This window comes from Mytilus edulis, chromosome 11 (assembly GCF_963676685.1).
Source record: "Mytilus edulis chromosome 11, xbMytEdul2.2, whole genome shotgun sequence".
In the NCBI taxonomy this organism is placed as follows: domain Eukaryota; kingdom Metazoa; phylum Mollusca; class Bivalvia; order Mytilida; family Mytilidae; genus Mytilus; species Mytilus edulis.
In genome coordinates, this window is record NC_092354.1 from 72,947,465 (window position 1) to 72,967,433 (window position 19,969).

The 19,969-nt window shown below is 32.0% G+C and overlaps 2 protein-coding genes across 5 annotated transcripts in view; both read right to left on the bottom strand.

The window, feature by feature from the left end:
- LOC139496231 (hydroxysteroid 11-beta-dehydrogenase 1-like protein) overlaps positions 1-3,164 on the bottom strand; it is a 98,720-nt gene extending 95,556 nt beyond the window's left edge. For all 4 annotated transcript variants that reach the window (XM_071284712.1, XM_071284713.1, XM_071284711.1 and 1 more), the window contains exon 1: positions 3,091-3,164. The gene's annotated coding sequence lies outside the window, so the exon portion shown is untranslated. The remainder of the gene's footprint in view (positions 1-3,090) is intronic.
- An 8,575-nt stretch (positions 3,165-11,739) lies between these two features.
- Positions 11,740-19,489, bottom strand: LOC139496233 (uncharacterized). The gene is made up of 5 exons (XM_071284728.1): positions 19,156-19,489; positions 16,585-16,818; positions 14,462-15,848; positions 13,329-13,401; positions 11,740-13,023 (listed from the first exon to the last, which is right to left on the bottom strand). Exons 3-5 carry the CDS (start codon positions 14,484-14,486, stop codon positions 12,285-12,287), a joined length of 837 nt encoding a protein of 278 aa, XP_071140829.1. The 5' UTR covers positions 14,487-15,848; positions 16,585-16,818; positions 19,156-19,489; the 3' UTR covers positions 11,740-12,284.
- Positions 19,490-19,969: the final 480 nt, after the last annotated feature.

The window sequence follows — 19,969 nt, forward strand, 5'->3', positions numbered from 1 at the left end:
GAAATAAACATTTTGAGAGCTCTGTAAGGCCAAATGAAAATATGTGTGGTTCCAGTTACATACTTTTAAAAAATAGGGTCGGTAGGTCAGCAATTTTTTTTTGAATTTTTTTTTTTGAATGTCAAAATGTGGAAAAAAATCCTGTGTTTACCGAAATTGTTTTCGTTATCATAAACGACCAAACTGGAAGTCCGCCATTTTTACATGTGTTTGCATATGGCAAAATTTGGGGTATTTTGCTAATTTGCATAGCGGCCATTTTGCCTAATCATGACGGCAGCCATTACAATAGGATTATATAAGCCCCTTAAATAAAAATGCCAATATGCCAATATCTATCTCGAATGAACAATTCGTTCACATATAGGTGAATTGTACATGTTTTTATGCTTCTGTCCGTGTACAAATGGACATTGTCTACTCTGAAATCTTTCAGCCTTTTTAGTTTAAAAATCGGAAGCGTAGTCATAGTATTTATATATAATTGCTATATATAAGATCATATAAAATGACGGAAAATTGTAAAATAGCAAGATTCAAAACAGAAATACATATATGCAAGAAGATATTGTTCATGATTTGTTCGCATATAGGGAAACACCTTGTAGGTTGAATTTTACTGTTAAATAACTTCAAACTAATTTTACCTGCTTTTTTAAGTTTTTCGGCCAAATTCTTTTAAAAACATGATGATTTCAACCTTCCTATTTCGTAAAAAGTCAAATTTTAAGCATTTTCCCTTAGAATTACACAGCAATTTTGTAATTTTCCGCCAAAGGAAGTTTTTAAAGAAATATTAGTTTTAGATACATGACGGGAAAGGACGTGATTATCCGCAAATCTAAAATAAATTTTATTTTCAATCTTAAGCTAAGGGAGGTAATTTGTTCAAAAGGGACAGTCACGTGTTGCAAATCATTTGAATAAAGTACCTTTGATTTTGCCATATGGGTTGTAAAATAAACAGTCATGCATGATATGTTTTTAGTTAACAGTCAGAGCTCAGACATAAACAAGTCGATTTTTGTTTTCGACTGAAAGAAGTCAAAACATGTATTTATTATAAAAATGTGTTTTCAATTTTAGACTTATCTAAGTCATAAAATGGCAGACTTGTTTAGGTCTATTTATGTTGATGAAAAACGTAATTTTATTTGGAGGTCAAAGTACACCACCTATGACAGCAAAAACCTGTCTGAGTGTTCACAAGTACTTGAGCTAGCTATATTTAATTATTTTATTGAACATCCTTTATAAACACAGGTGTTTTACCTCATTAAGTGTGGTTCCAGGTGGTTGCATTGTAAGGTTAATTAACGTTATCTCTGATTTTTTAGGCTCTCATTCACATTTTTCTTTAGAAGACAAAGCATTGTCTTTCAATTTTGTCATTATTTGATTTAGATGTGTGACCTCTTTCTAAATATGCGTGGGTCTTGAAGGTAACCAATTTTGGTAACTTATTGACTTGTCGGAGTAGATATTTGCAACTTTTAATTATTTTAATTAACAATCCTCAAAATTTGATCGTTTGAAAATTTATTTTTCAGAAATGAAAAAAATAGTTCTAGGGTCAGGGGGGTTTAACTAGGGTCGGTCAGGTTACTGGAAACACACATATATGATTATTTGGCCTAAATAAAAAAAGTTATAGCGAATCACTGAAGCATAACTGGATAGGCCCCTTCTATGGCAGTCATATTTCTTATATATAAATATGAAAAATTCTTGATCTGCCACTGCAAATTGCTTACAATGGGAGGTAAATCTTTTAGGCAGTGGATTCAGTCAGGCATACAGAACTTTTGATAAGGAGTTGGGTGGGTGAGGCTCCAGTCAGTCTTTAGTATCATAACATTCCTATATATATATTCAAACAAATTTTTCCCACAAAAGGAGGACTCGTGCCCAGGCTCCCCTACCCCCTACCCCGAACTTGAAGTAATATTTCAGCAAGGGTAATTTCCTGAATATGATGCTATGAATTGCTAGTATATTATTGATGATAATTGATAGTCTAAGACAGGGCTTCCAAAATCTGTCTGAGCCAGCCGGACATTTTATATCTGATCCGAATTTTAATCCCCAAGACTAAGTCACAAAAGGCAATTATGGTAATCAGATGGCCATCCCAATGATTGACATTAGATTAAAAACGATATTAAACTTTACTTTGATATGAATTTGATGTTCTGACATAAACTGTTAAAATTGGCATTGCATCATTCAAAGTGTGCACATCAGCGTGCTCATATCTGCATTAGACTCTTTAATTGTGCATAATGACGTTGTCAAGAACTTTATTTTCGTTTTTAAAGTCACATTTTTCAAAACCGGATGTTGACTTGACAATGGTAAAACATGGACCATAAACGGATACGTAAAATCCGTGTATGTTTCATAGCACGACTGAGCAAAGAAGCTCTTTCCACGTTATTTCTTCAACAAAATACTTGAAATGAACATTAGGTACAGGTATCAATGATAGTTTTAGAATTTTGAAGAAATGTAGGATGCATAATTGAATTTCCCACCTCTGCACATGCGCACACGTGTTCTTGTTCATACAACGTAGTTCTGACGATTTTTTCATGTAAAACCTTTTTAAATGATTCAAGAAATCAAGTTTATAAATGAATTTATTATAAATTTGATCTTTTGGACTAAATCAATTAGATACAAACCGCTGAAATGTACGAAAGTAATTGTGAATGGACAGATTAATTTATACGATGTCCGGTACTAAAATTAGTTTACCTGTCACCTGAACAGGTAGTTTTCAGCTGTCCAACAACTAATTAGCCGTGATTAAAATTAGAAAGTATTGAAGTAAGGGTTGTTTTGATAGTAATTAATCAACATGTCACTTTTATGACCGGAAATGTATGGCTGTTAAAGGCAAAATGTTGGGTCAAAAAGATCGTGAATTATATTAAAATGACCGAAAAAGCCTTGAAAACTAAAAAGTATATGACCGTTTCATGCTTTTCCCAGCCGGTCTTTTACCGGACATTATACAAATGACCGGAATATATGACCGTTTTGGAAGCCCTGGACTCTAAGACACTTGAACAAATATAACCCTTTTACCACTCTAGTTGAACATGCAGAATGCCAAGCAAGTCTTTTTGGCGGGTAAAATATAACTGTAAAACTGTGTCGGAATCGTGCGAAATTCCGTTTCTTGTATTGGGTTATCCCCCCACATACCTTAATTTATTTCCCATGTTATTCTAATTTCCATGGGACAGTCTATTATTCTAGTTAATGTCATAAGTTGCGGAGCTCTCATTGGCAGTGAGAATATAAACTGTATCACTAAATTTTTGATAAAATATCAGTTAATATAATGAAATGATGATTTTTTTAGCTATGCAAAAGGGTTTATATCAATTTTTGGCCAGTTCAACAATGTTATCTCTACCTGATGTTTTTCAGAAAACGTAACTGCATTTTTTGTAAATAATTTAACTCTTTGCTGTCTCATGACCTGACCTTGAAGCCTGCTATGGTTTTTTGTTTGTTTATATTTTTTTTGCATTTAAAAAAAAATAAAAATTCTTAGTTTCGTTAACGTTATGCATAATGTGTGCCAGTGGCGGGCGGATCCAGGATTTTTGAAAGGGTGTCTAAAATTGAAAGATTGCCGAGTGGAGCGAGGCGAAAAATTTTGGGGACCTTTTTGGAGCTTAAACACTAAATAAGTGTAATATGCACTTTTTAAACGGTTCCTGGCGTGGGGCATGTATATTTTGTAGTTGCTCACGATTTTCGATGCAGTATTCGTTCTATTAATTGTCCATCATAAAATGATAGTATATGGATCCAAAGCTATTAATTGATAAATTTCATGTGGGATTTATTTGTCAATAAAAAATAGACATGGAAAATTCTCGCCGTTTTGTTGTAAGTTAAGTTATTATAACCTTACAGATTTCTTGTTGTAAACAAGATATACGCCGGAGTATTCAATGAAATTTACAATACCGCCGACATCAGTTAAAAAAGACAAACAAGCAATCAGTTTTATCCAAATGTTTGGTTGATATGTTTCACCCAATAAAATTAAGGGAAGTGAGGGGTTCCAAATCAACTGCAAAGGCTATGAATGAGTCTAAAATGACAACGAATTTATGAATGACGGACGACAAATGGAGACATAAAGGCCACACCCAACAGGCAGGTTGCAGTCTGGTCTTGTAAAAAGTATTTTTATATCAGTTCGGCGAAAAAGACATTCCGGTCAGACATGCAAAACCCTGACACAAAAAAAAATGTGTCGTTTTTATTCATCATGTTCATTTAATTAATGCTACAAATGTAAATCATTCTATTTGAAATTTAGAAAAATAGCAAAAACAGTGGTTAAGATTGTTTCAATCCAGATACAGCCAGCTGAATGTTCATGTTTAAGGCAAAAAACAGAGTATTTTTTTTTTCTCAAATATCTCAGACTGTCTCCTCAAATCAAATGGTCCGTACCTTAGACTTTGAATATATCTAGAGCTCATACTGACTGGGGATAATTTTTCAGCTATGGTATTTTGAAATAGGCTTTGGCGTTTGAGGTTAAACATGTTTTCGTAGGTAAATAATATTGCAGTGGAAATTTTTTTCATGAGAGTGTAATAGTCTATAAATATAGAGTGTTTGGTGGAATAGTGAAATAGAAGTTAATACGTTCTTGCTCAATCCTAGTCTACGTAGTCTAGTCTGATTAATTATTTTACAAAAAAAAAAAAAAAAAAAGCCCGAGCAAAAAGGGGGGGGGGGGCGTACGCCCTGTGCGCCCTTCTCTGGATCCGCCACTGATGTGCTCTCTTTAGCTGCTTGCAGTCTTTTGCTTGTGCTTTTTAGTGTTTTTAAATTATGTCCTGATATTTGACATTTATTTTGCTTAGCTTTTATTTTGCATATGCTGTCTATGTGTGTGTTGTACATATATGTATCTGATGTTAATATATTACATGTATCTTTTTTTATTATTATTATTTGATTTTAAACATATTTTATTCATTCAGATATGAAAAGGATTGAGCAACAGGCACAGCCTATAAAAGCTCTCTCCGTATTACATGTACAAGGTATAATTCAATTACAACAACTGTATTTAAAATAATGCAATATAGTGGAACATGCATGCTACTTGTGAGCACACACGAGCAAATATATGTTAACAGTGTTACTTACTAAATGCAAAGTATATTTAAATATATATGCAATTAATCATCAGTTATTTAAAGTACCTTGAAACATGCAAATATCCTTTATAAGTCATTAGAAATATATTTATGGCTTGAAAGAGACACTAAGCTTGCTTAGTGGAATAAATGAATTAATGTTGGAGTGTAGAAAAAAAATAAAAAATAAAACTAGACGAAACAAAAATTAAAGAAACTTTTAAGTTTCAAACAAAACGTTGAGTGTCACTGATATATTTCTGAACAGATTTAAAAATAGCAATATTCATATCATATGAAAATAATCTGTTTCCAAAAAGTAGTAATTCAAAATTTATGTCAACATTATCAACAATGGAGTAAATGGAATCAAGAAGGATCTGTCTTACATCATTATACTTAGGGCAAATAAAAAAGAAATGTTGGTTATCCTCAACAGGATGGTTACAGTATGTGCAAAAAGTGTTCTCGGATAAAAACTGATTAAACAAATGAGATTTAAGGTTGCTGGCATTATTTCTGAGTTGACAATGACTTATATTAAGTTTCCTTATCCCATAGTTGAAAGGTTTAAATATATCATCAGTCCTATAAAACTTATCCAGTCCACTTCTAAATATACCCAAACTTGGTGATTTTTGTAAACTCAAAGGAAGACTATTCCAAAGTCTTATAGTGGAAGGAATGAAACTATTAAAATAAGAGCTAGTTCTAGCAAGAGGCTATTATTATTAATATCGGTATGTTATTTATGTAATAGTTCTTGAAAAACTGATCATTATTGATCATTATTGTGATATATGGATGCCCACAGGACAGTGGTATTGACTAAGATAGTGATAATGACTGAGCCAAAGGCGAGGTCATTATCGCTGTCGCATTCAATACCACTGTCCTACGGGCAGTCCATGTATCACGATAATGACCAGTGTTTCAAGAACTATTATGTTTATTTCATTGAGAAACCATGTTTTGGAAAATTCTCATAAATTCAAAATGCCTACAGCGAACTCGAGTAGTTGTACGATTTCTATGGCAAAGAGTGAAGACCAGTCGTAGTAATACTGCCATTCATTTTAGTGCATTTTTTCAGTATATAAATACTTAATCAAGTTATCTTTAATTTTATAATTAACGAAAACATATAATAAACAATCCCTTTTCACGAATATGACCTAACGAGTTAGATTATTTACCGGTTCAGTCTATGGAAGAAGCGATTCGATAAAAGCTTTTCTTATATCAACGAGCGATATTGTCTTATATCAACGAGCGATATTGTCTTATATCAACGAGTTGCATTGTGGGAAATTTCAGACGAATGTTAGCATTTGTACGAAGAAAGGCATATTTCTCGGTATAAAGTAATGACTCTTTTCTTAAAACAGGGTGACATTTAACACGACATACGTCTTGTGTATAATTTTCATGAGTTATATTATTTAATAACAAGCAAGGTGTATTTAAACGAGAAAATTGAATTATTGAATAAATGAAACATAAATGCACGATTTATCATTTGTAGATGTACACATTCTACCAGTATCATGTAGCAAATTCAGTGGAATGCAGTTGAGATGAATTCAATTGTTTGCTACGACTAAATCACCTTTAAGTCAACGATACTGCTATATTTTAAAATATCAATGCGATATTTGTCTTATATCATAGCGATGATATTTTATTATCAAAAATTTATGAATGCGATACTTTTCTAATATAACTGCTATAGTTTTCTAATACAAAATGAATACGATGACACGTCACAATGCATGTCAAGAAAACTACAAACTTAATTCACAAACTTTGATCATGACCGGTTTAATGTTTTAGGATCAATATCACTAAAATTTCGTAACTGGTAACAAAATTAACGCTTATATGAACCTATCATTTCAAAAATGTTTCTTGACCCTATTGATAGTTGAAAGTGTTAATAATCTGTTCAGTCTATTGTTTTCAATCACATGGTTTAACCGACTAACTAACATGTTTAACCTCGCCACATTATTTATGTATGTGCCTGTCCGAAGTCAGGAGCCTGTAATTCAGTTGTTGTCGTTTGTTTATGTGTTACATATTTGTTTTTCGTTCATTTTTTTTTATATAAATAAGGCCGTTAGTTTTCTCGTTTGAATTTTTTTACTTTGTCTTATCGGGCCTTTTATAGCTGACTATACGGTATGGGCTTTGAAGAAATGTGTATATATCTTTTCTATATTCATACATTTAGATCGTTCAGTTGGAGGACTGGAAAGCAGTTATCTATAAGGGGAAATTTAAAAGATTTATAGATATAAGAAGATGGTGCATGAGTTCGAATGAGACAACTTTCCATCAAAGTTATAATTTGTTTAAAGTAAACCATTATAGATCGAAGTAGGTCCTTAAACACGGAGCCTTGGCTCACAGCGAACACCACGCTATATAGGAACAAGAACATTGCTGGTGTTAAACCATTCAAACAGGAAAACCAACGGTCTATTTTGTAAAAAAAAAAAGGAGATTCAAAAGTACAGGTCAGATTTTGTCGAATCAATCTGAACGAGGACAGTATGATTCATCTTTGTCACAAGTAAGTTTTATTTTTATCCAATGAAAGTCTTCTATGCGTGCTTTGCGAGCATATCGGATATATATATTTTCGGTGCGTTCATTATGAAATTTGCTAAATGTTACATATGTGAACAATCATTTTGATACTTAGCTATTTGATTACGGCATTATTTATTAAACCCTTATTTGATTAGTTTTGCTTCCAAAACCAATTGAGAAATTTGTAAGATGCTACCAAAAACAATTTGAATATAAGCAATGGTCTTCAAACTGCTTATTTACATACAATACTATTAAGAAGTAAAATCACAAAAATACTGAACTCCGAGGAAAATTCAAAACAGAAAGTCCCTTATTAAATGGTAAAATCAAATGATAAAACACATCAAACGAATAAATAACAACTGTCATATTTCTAATATTAATACTAATCGGTACTAATATTGATATAAGAAAAATACTGCTATGATATTTTAAAAGTATCGCATTGATATTTTAAAAGTATCACATTGCTATTTTAAAAGTATCGCATTGTTTATTTATGTATATAAGAAAAACACAGCACTTCAAATTTTACACGGACATAAACTTTAGCTTCTAACTAACTTCTCAATGTATATTTAGACTCAATTGTTGTTTATATTTGAACAATACGTTTTAAAGTTAGTATTTTCTTAATTTTTCGTTGCTGAAAACAACATTTTCCGCATGGAATGTCAGCATATTTACAATTGATATTAGACAATATCGCTTTGTGATATAAGAAAAGTTTTTATCGATACGCTTCTTCCATAGACTGGGGTTTGTAATAACATGAGCAACACGACGGTTGCCAAATGTGGAGCAGGATCTGCTTACTCTTCCAGAGTATCTGAGTTCACCCAAAGTATTTGGGTTGGGTAAAACTCGAGTCGTGTTGTTTAGTTTTTAGTTTTCTATGTTGTGTCATGTGTTTGATTATTAGTCTGTGTATCTTTTTTATTTTTAAGCCATGGCGTTTTCAATTTATTTTCGATCTATGAGTTTGACTGTCCATCTGGTATCTTTCGTCCCTCTTTTTCTACCTTTTTACTTACCCAGCTTTTATAGAGTAGTTTGTGTTGTTTAATCTTTATCTTGCTGGTACTTTCTGGTTGATATAATTAGTTGTTTGTTCCCTGTCTGTTTGTACTTTTTTTATTATTAAAATGTGTTGTCCGTTTTTATTCGCCTTATGGCTTTTGGTTTCCCTTTGGTCATGTTGGTATTTGTAATATAAAACTGACGTATATATGAATGTCTGTATGGGGAGTCCTTCATGTTTGTTTTCTTGTAATCTTTAAGCCAGCTTTTACCTATTATATTATTCTCTATTTTTACATGTATTTTTTAGCAACCCATCTTCGATCTATATTCCTTAATTTTTGGTCCATTTTTCTCTATTAATTTATTTTTTGTGTACATTAATCTATATTCCTTATATGTTAATTGGATTGAATATTTTGTGTACATTATTCTCTCTGAAAACGCCATCCTCACCCTCGTATATGTCTCTAAGTTAACTACATTCAAAGGGTAATGCATATCACAATCTTAAAAGATAAATGTTAACTATCCATTAAAGGCAAATACGTTCATAACAAAGACATATTGTCCTCCAAGAATTGATACCATTAATGCAACAGTCACCTTTGGACTCCTCAATCATGGAGGGTGACACACTATACAAGAGGTATAGGGCTTAATGTTGAAGGACATATTCCGTACCTTCTCCAACATAATCTTTTACTAGTGGAAGTCAGTTATAGTTTTATTATTTTTGTATTTTTGTTTAATTAATATAGCGGAATTTTTTGTTTAACACTATATTTTGGAAAATAATGAAACTTGTATTGTACATAACTGGTGTAACTGTTATACATATTGATTAGACTGTGAACCAGAATGAAACAACACAAAACAATTATTTAAGAAGATGGTATAATATTCCTTGTCATTCCCAAGTGTTTGTATACATAATTCGTTTTATAATGGTTTTTTTTAACGTGTTGCGAAAAAAACTGTATGCTCATATAATTCAGATTAGATTCCCTCAAGTGCAGAGGGATCAAGACTTGTACCGCCCAACATTAGTTTCCTTTAATGGTAATTTTATATTAGTGCAAGCGAGACAACTCTGATCCGCTTTTTACTACGAAATGTGTTATCTAAAGGTCCGATATATCGTACGCCTAAATCCATCAATTGGAAATACAACTTTAAAATTTTGATGGATTCAGTCAAGGATTATGCCAGGCAATGGAGAAAGAAGACGTAGACACTCTTTCAGAATGGATTAAGACAGTGAGGTCGTTGATACAAATCAGAATTAAGAAACTGAATGGGTCTATCAATGCCCATGCTACGTCAATCTGTATAGATCCGACTGTTGTAAAACATTTATCCTACCTCCATGACAAATATATTGTTGTCCCCGCAGATAAAGCCCCAAACAACATCGTTTTTGTGTGTAAAACTCATTATATTAACTGCTTGATAAACAAATTAGGTATTGAAATTCACTTAGAAACTCAACATATACCCTCACGACACTTACCAAAGAGGAAATCCCGGATAATCATAGGTCTGTTCTATGTTCCTTTGAAATTTTAACCAAAGATGAAGAGCTGGATCTTCCTTCGCTGTATTGGATACCTAAACTACATAAGTGTCTTTACAAACAACGGTATATTACTGGGTCTTCCAAGTGCTCCACGAAACCTCTCTAAATTATTAACATCTATTTTATCAGCAATCAAAGACGGGCTTCAAAGTTATTGTGAAACTGCCTATTCTAGAGGTGACGTGAATCAGAGGTGGATACCGAAAAATTCCAAAGATCTTTTAGAGTACATACAATCTAAGTGGCAACTCTCTTTCATCTTGTAATAGTGTTAAAACATTTGACTTTTCTACACTTTACACTAGTATTCCAAATTCAAAACTAAAAGACAAATTGAAAGAGTTGGTATTGCTTTGTTTCATAAAAAAGAATGACCAACGTAGATACAAGTATCTTGTCGTAGGGAGGGATAAATCATACTTTGTAAAGGACCACTCTGATTCAAACAAAAAATTCTCTGAAACTGACATTATCAAGATGCTTGATTTCCTGATTGACAACATATTTGTTACGTTCGGAAGACGTGTTTTTCAACAGACTGTCGGCATTCCAATGGGTACAAATTGTGTCCTTCTTCTTGCCGACTTGTTTCTTTATTATTATGAGGCTGACTTGTTTGTCTCTGTCTTTTTCATTTTTCGCCATGGCGTTGTCAGTTTATTTTCGATTTATGAGTTTGACTGTCCCTTTGGTATCTCTCGCCCCCCTTTGATAACATAAAATTAAGGAGGTGTACTATGTACAGCCCGGCTTATGTATAAAAATGTATCTTTTCTGAGTGTATTGTATGTATAATGTGAGACACATACACAAAATGATATAGTATTTAACTGATAGTATACGTAGCCAGGTACCTATTCCTAAAGTGGATTGATCGCCTATAACCGAAGACTCCTGACAAAGCCACAGGTGTAAACAATCACTACATAGACAGTATTCACACCAACATGAGTGGATATTGGATTAATTTCTATGAATTTATGGACAACGTAGACAAAACCCATACCGTAAATTAAGTAACAAAAGGTCCAGTATGTAAGCTTTTCAGAGGCTTGAACATGAATCATTTAGCTTGGTTAGAAATTGTTTTTTCCACTTTAATTTCTTAAAACTCATGTTAAATGATCAGTTGATTGCAATTTAAAAAACACAATAAATTATATTATTTTCATAGTTCATCTACATGTAAGCTGATGGTTTCCATAGCAACAAATCACATTCACAATATACAATTTTTTGAAAAAACAAAAATATTAACACAAATATGCAAAGTTTCCACCTTTGAACTGAACAAAAAAAACTGAAGCATATGCTGTTTTATAAGTATATTGCCTGAAATAATTTCTTTTCAAATCAGATATGCAAGAATTAGTAAGTGAAAAAATTTCTTGCCACTAATTATATTTTATTATTAATTAAAAATAATATTATTAATTAATTACAAAGGTTGCCAAAAAACTTGAAGCAATACATTAAAAAGTAAAATCACACAAATACTGAACTCAGAGAAAAATCTAATCGGAAAGTCCATAATCAAATGACAAAACACACCAAAAACGAATGGACAAGAACTGTCATATTCCTGACTTGGTACAGGCATTTTCAAATGTAGCAAATGGTGGATTAAATACAGTTTATAAGAGTGTACTTCGTTTTTAAGAACATAAACTTAACTAGATTATATATTATATTTCTAAACTTCAACTTCATCACAACTTTAATCTAATTAATAATGGAGAGACGAAAGATAGCAAAGGAATATTCCAACTCAAAAGTCGAATACAAACTGACAATGTCAACCCCCCCCCCCCCCCCCCCAAAAAAAGACAAAAAAAAAGAAAGACTAGCAACACTATACAGAAGTGCAGTAATTTACTGCTTGAATTAACATTCATGTCAGCGCATATCTAGAACTGGTTATAATCCGAATCTTTGCTAAATGACACATTATAGTTATCTGATATGTTATATTCATCTTCTGTAATTCTGTTACAAGATACATCATAATCACCTTCTGGAGTCCTTTGAACTCTCCCATGTGACGTATGGTCATACGTAATATCAGAACCACCATCAGCGTCTCTTAGATGGGAATAAGTACTACTTTTTGGATTTTCAATATCAAACGATAGTTTTCCTTTAGTTCCTTTTCCTTTTACATGCAAATGCTCATTATAACCCCCAGTATTCTTTACACAAATTGAGTCCGGTTCTGATTTCGTTATAGCATATACATATTCTATCGATGACGCAATCTCCTCATAAGGTGAATTTACCATGGTGTTGTTCTTGCCTTCATTTGTATGTTCCTTTGGTAGTTCGTATTGTTCATCAATGGAGTCTGGTTTTGCACTCGTCATTTCAAAGGAGTATTCTATCGATGAAGCCATATCATAAGGTGAACTTAATATGGCTTTGTTCTTGCCTCCATTTGTATGTTCCTTTTGTAGTTTGTATTGTTCAGCATTGGAGTCCGGTGCTGCACTCGTAAGGCCATGCGAGTATCCTATCGATGAAGCAATCTCATAAGGTAAATTTAATATGGCGTTGTTCTGGCCTCCATTTTGATGTTCATTTGGTACTTCATATTGTTCAGAGATGATTTCAGGTTCTGTTTTCATATTGTTGTTGTGAGCAGTCTGTCTTCTGTAAATATAAAGTGTATCGAATTTTATTTGTGATTTTACATGTATATAAACACACTCATATGTAAATTAGAAACATTCGTTTGTGAGTAATTGTCCAGTCTTAAAAAGCCTTGTTTAAGTTTTCCTCCTTCAAGTTCTAATAGCAGATATCACTACTAGAATGTTTCTGTTTGAAATCTTTTCGGGTATACTGCTTTTTATGTGGGTAGGTAGGCAACACCAAACAATCAACATTCATTTTTTGCCTATGCCATATTTAGTGAATGCTTAACTCTAATTTATCTCACAAACCTTAAACAGTACCTGAAAATGCATACCGCCACAAGTATTCCAACGATTATCAATATTCCAATAACTACGGCTGCAATTACAACACCTATAAGACAAAAAAAGTATATTTCGTAATAGAGAATAAAAATCATTGCTCTGTATAAACGGAAGTGTGGTATCAACTATTTTGAACTTTAGACTGGCGTAATATCGACTGTCCTATTTTTATGAAATATTAAAGTCATAAGAAACCTCAAATCAAAAAAAATTAATGCATATGATTTTTATAACTCAATGGATAGTTTTCATTATAAAACTTATGTACATATACTTTTTTCTGAAGAAAATTCTTTAATTTATTCATATTTAGAAGAAGTTTACTTTATTTGAATAGCTTCCTTCCAGCAAGCTATTCCCCCGACATATTTTCCGTATGCAAGGTGACCTCAGTGTGACCCATCTCGTAAAAATCCGGTGACCACAATACGCATGGATGTCCTTAAAATAAACTATTATCTGAATTTACATGTTAAACACGTGCTCAATTTCCATGCTTTTTTGTTTATTTTTCGTCAATTGTTGACAAACAGGTGACAATCGTTAAACTTCGGCTTCAAAACCGAACTTTAATTACCTGCCATATTTTCACAACAACACTGACCGATTGAGAAAAAAAATTGACAATTATACGAAATTTACACGAAAAAAAAATGATAAATTCGAGCACAGAAGACGAAGTTTAGGATGTTTGTATGCATTAGTTCAAGAATTGGAAGAACATTATTTTTCACCGGTCACTCGTTTCTTATGACTTTAACTTTGGTACTCTCAAGAATTTTATCGATTAAATTTGACAGATTTGTAGTTTTAAAAGGACATATACTAATTAATTTCAAGACAATCATGTAATAAACTTTTCGAATTGTATTTGTGAATATCTTTCACTGTGCCTTTCTTCATTGGCGGGGGTTTCAATATAAATATTTTCGACTATATTGTTTCCAATTCATTTTCAGATTTTGTACTGTTAAACCTGTAAACGAAACTGGTTCATATAACACAGTTGTTACAAACTATTAAGACCCTTTTGGATTTCTTCAGAAATCAGTGCAATATTTGTTTTATCCTTTCATTAGACTCCCTTTGGTCAAGTTGGGCGTTAATACCTTGACGTGACGTATTTCTTGCCATATCTACCAAACCGTCTTTACCTGAAATAGCATAAACCTTGTAGTTGTAGCCTATTTAAAACTCTTTGATTCTAAAAAGAACATCTAAATCCATTTAAAATCTTACATTTATGAAGAAAAGACATATTCAGGAAGATTACTTGTTAATGCGAAATTTGAACACTGTTTTGTACTATGATGACATAAGGAACCAGATTTTGAATGTGCTTTTTTATAAAGTAACAGTCCGTAGGAATACATGTCACCTTACACGGGCACATTACTCTGGCCTACCAGTCTTTGATCTTACTGCTGAAAGCCGCATGTCTAGCAGAGAAGCAGCAAATACCAATTTTAATATCTTTTGTTTTACTCAGCCAGTGTTCGAACCCACCACCTCCTGTACTTGGCCTGGGTCAAACATGCTACAGCGAGACTAACAAGGCAGTCTGTTATAAACGGAAGAAGTGCTCAAATGTCCTTTGGTTAAGTCTAGTATGAATAATAAAGGATATGGGGTATCCATCATGAAACAAAAAATGGCATGCAGAAAAAACACACAAAAAATATAGGAAAAACGCTTTTAAAGTAGCTTGGGTGTCTGGTCCTAAAATAAAATTTTAATCCTTGTTTATTTCCTCCATCTTGGATTTTGAAAAAAAATCAGATAACAATCGGTCTAGATCTTTTATGAATTGTGCAAATTTCGGGAGTAATTGGTACACAGTGAGGTGCAGTCTTATCATTAGTTTCGAAATACCGACTGTTTGCATTTTGCTAGAAGAGTTAAATTTCACGATTTTTTTGATATTTTAAACAAACAAAAACCAGACATTATATTATCCAGTAAATGTTCATACATATATGCATGTCCCAGTAACGAATACAACCGGTAGAAAAATAAAGTAAGGTTGGTGCGTGATTCCATAGTTACCTTTCAAAGTAGTGTCTCACAAACTGTATTGTTGTATTTGTATTGATATAAAATAAATAAAAAAGACCAAAAACAAGCTGTAATATGTTTGCTTTCGAATCAAATTTCAAATATAAGAAGTAATTAATTCATTTACTACACATTCATAATAGCGAATTGCATTCTCACCTAAGCGTATACGATTTTGTTTTTACAAACCTTTGCAATGATAATACACACTAGCTGTTAACTGGTTACTGTTGTAAATCTTGCACCTGGACTTCTTGTTACACTTTTGTGAAAATTCCCTCTTTACAGGAACGTAGGCGTTAAAAGTATGATTTATATGTGTTTGGTTTAAACCGGGACAATGTTCATGCACTGAAGTTATCCATACATCATATATTTCAATTACCATGTTGGTTCGGCATGCTATTTCGGATGTGGTATTATACGTTAAAGGTAAACAATCTAAAAATATTAAAGTATGTTATAGCTATGGTTTATTGTACTTATTAAGTTTTACAGATTGCTCAATCAATTTTTACATACTTATATTGTATCATTTTCAAAAGAAGCTGTAAATATTTGTTTTTTTTCTTCATTTGGAATTATTTCCATGCGTCCTTTACTGTATATTTTTGTGAGTTCGTTTTTTTCTCCCTGCCATTCAGGCGAACGTGACACACCTAAATTTGTGAAATCATTTTCCATTATAGAAATTTGTCTCACTGATCTACTGTTGTCTAAATTAATGAGGTCAATATTATTTCTGGCCATTATTTTAACGTTGTGTTATATACAATTGTTTTTAATGATTTACTGTATCCCATCGTATTCTTTGTCTATAGTTCTCCTTTTCGTTGACCTGTTATCACAACAATCTTCCTTTCTTAAATTGTTTTCTCTACAGTTCCACTATAATGATATTTTATCAGTTATATAGCTTTTCTAGCATATTAATAAGATGCATTTTCAATCATAAAAAAAGAATCAAGTGCTTTCACAAAGTCGACATAATTGCATGGTCTCATTCCGCTGATAATATTCTTATCAAATACCTTTCGTCTGTTTGTACTTATTAACTGAACATCGGTACAACTTATTTGTAATCAATTTTAAGCGGAATGCTCAGAAAACGTACCTCACCACCAACCTCAATGATTTCTAAAGTACTTACTGGAAGGCATTGTATTATAATACGTACCTGCACATCTATAAATCACGTTGAGATATTTACTATCACTGTTTGTTTCATGTTTGACATCACACGAGCTGTTTGAGCGACATGACATATTGTGAATTTCGTGCGATACATTAGCAGATTTTCTTACTATGCATTTATCCTCATCCGTCCAAATCTTTTCAATATGAATGTACTTGTGGTCCTGGCAGTGTAAGCGACCAGTTTCATTCTTGTCAGCGGTTGCGCATTTACTTTCTTAAAAGATATTATGAGATAAGTTGATACATATATACACGATATAATTCTAACAACTGAATCAATACGGTAATGTGAAAATAAATTTCTTGGTTTATAAGATTTGTACCAGGAAAGGGACAGACGTTGATCAATCAATATAAAAAAGAAGATGTGGTATGATTGCAAACAAGACAACTCTCCACAAGAGACCAAAATTACACAGAAATTAACAATTATAGGTCACCGTACGAACCAACAATAGTATCCCTAACCTTTCTTTGAGCTAACGTGTTAATGGTAGCACTTGATTTATACATATATACTTGTGATTTCTTTAAACCATTTCATCCTTAACATAAAGTTAAAAGCATTAAACTAAAAGCTGCAACAGTTTTACTTCTAGCAACCCCAAGTATTATAAAGTGATCAAGAAAGTCTCACCATAGCCAGCATTAACATACATGTACATCAAACAAAAGAGCGAATACGTTAACATCATTATTCTACCTCCTCCACTCATGCTAGGGAGCTTTACATAAGGCGTAAATGCTAGTCTATTTTTAAAAATATTGATATTGTGCTGTGTCGTATTATTTTTATGAAGTTTCCTTCCTACATCATAGTCCTTGTAAACATATTATCATTATGTACACTTTATACGCTTCAACTTAACACATTTAAAACATCGAGGATCAAACTGTGTTCGTAAATGAGAATGCATCATGTGGCGTAAATATTTGAAGCTTTTTAGATTATGCTTGATCAACTACGGACAAATAATTACTTATTACATTATGTTCTTCTAACTTTTAATATGTTTATGTTATGTTTTAGTTTTTTCAATTTGTTGTATTTTCATAATGAACAGCTACATACAAATGTATAATATTTTATGACACCTTACATCTTATATAGTGTTAAACCTTTTAAGTAAGATGTTTTCGATTTATTTTTACATATTACAGATTAATTTGCTGTTGCACTATTTAATCAATTTATTCACCTCTTGATTGATGTAATTCTGAGAGCTTACATTTCAGCAGCTGTCGATCTATTGCGTGAACTTCTAAGTTGGTACTTTGAACTTAATCCTTTGATGTTCCCATACGGCATTTATAAATACTGCACACATATTTGTTTTAATTTTTTACAAGGCTTTTGAGGAAATTGATAAAATGTAAGAGTAAACATTCGCGTTGTTTTTTTGCTCAATCAAAATCAATAGGTTTTTTTTTTCGTCCAAAGTTAAAAAACAGCAACAATAAAGGCTTATATTTTTATACGACAGACATGCGTTTCGTTCACAACAACCCATCAGGGAAGCTTGAATAAAAAAAGTTTGAAGGCAAAATAAATAACGAAGTTGAAGAAAAACCTGAACTGTAAAAAAATATATGATTAACTCAAACACATTTTGTAAGTTAAATGGCTAATAATTTTGATTAAACAAATAACGTAACTTGGAATTCAATGCGACTGTCATATACGTGAAAAGTACTTTTACCATAAATAAAACGGGAATATGATAGTTTTTATTCCATTAGTAAGGTGTGTTTGAGCTTCTGATTTTGTCATTTTACAAAGGTCTTTCCCTTGCAGTTTATTATTGTTTTTTCTTATTTTACGTTTCATATTGTCTATTATTCTCGGAAGTTATTATTCTGAACTGACTTCCAGGGATATACAGAGGTTATTTTATTGACAACTTTTTGTTAATTTTACTTGTACATAAAATACTGATTATTTATTTATTTCTAAAGTGAAAATTTTATAATCTCAAACAAAAAATGACAGCCCATTTTTTTAATCGCAAATTTCCTCAATTTAAAGTTTTGTGTATGGTGAACTATATATACTTGTTTCTTTATTTGCCTTCTTGCTGTCGTGATAGCATTCATTTCGTTCCTATTTTGACTTTATATGTCTTTACTGTGCTTGTTGTTTTAGTTTTCTACATAGTGTAATGTGAACTTATCGTTCGTCATTTTACAGGTTTTATGTTCTTTCCAGATCGTTCATCCTGACTCTTTGTGTTTTTGTATAGTTAAAAAATGGACAAATTATAACCTCTCCTCAATTTAAAGAAGTGTAATCTGTGAATAGACCGCTGGTTGTTCAAATTCACAAAGCTCAACGCAATTCTGAAAAGGCTGCCAACATTGTTGTCTTAATGATGATTTAACGTCTTATGATAATCGGATATTATGCATTTGTCACAATTATTGTGTTAGATTACAAGGAACTTAAATTATACTCAATTCCAAAAATGAACCTGAAAATTAATCTATATTATGTACACAATAGTATATAACCGTTTTAAAAAGACTTGAAAAGACCATTGAAAAGTATACAAACCATTATATGCACTCGAATATCCATTTAAACTACAGAATATCCCACAAACTACGAAATAAAATATTTTGTACATATTGATTATTTAGCACAAGTGAACGTCATGGAAATTCTTGTACATACATTTTTTTATGTTGGTAAATATTCAATAACCCACGACAAGACACTCAGATACGCATATTCCACATATCAATTAAGGAAAAAACATCACGATATAAAATCGTGTTAGTTTCTTATCACCATCGTAAATTAAAAGGAAGTATTTCAGTTAAAAACGGAAAAAATATTTACATGAGTTTTGTTTTTTGTGACTTGCAATATTTATTTAAGGCTATTGTCTTAATTCCATGGAGATAAAACTGTGTCCGACACAACACCTCAATCCACAGGTTAGTGTCTATAGAGACGTTTTGAAATAATTGTAAATTTCGTCAATTAGTAAAAATTGAAATTTTGTTACGACATATTTCTTTAAAATTTTGCTGAATCTTTCATACAAGAGTTCACATGCCTAAATGGCTAGCCTGCTGTAAAAGCCGAACATTGAGGGATCGGCGTGTCTGGATTAAAACCGGACACGCAGTTACCCGAAGTGTATAACTAAGTAACACCGATGCTGAAACTTATGGTGTTTGTTTATATTACATAAAAAAATTGTAAAAGAACCGATTTTATTTTATTGACAATATCAAAAAAGAAAAAAAAAGAATAATTCTTTTAAGATAAAGCACTAACTAATAACCTTTCTTTTACGTATTTATTCAAACTGTGACATGTGAGCAGATTTTACAAACGTCAAAGTTGTCGTTTTTGCATA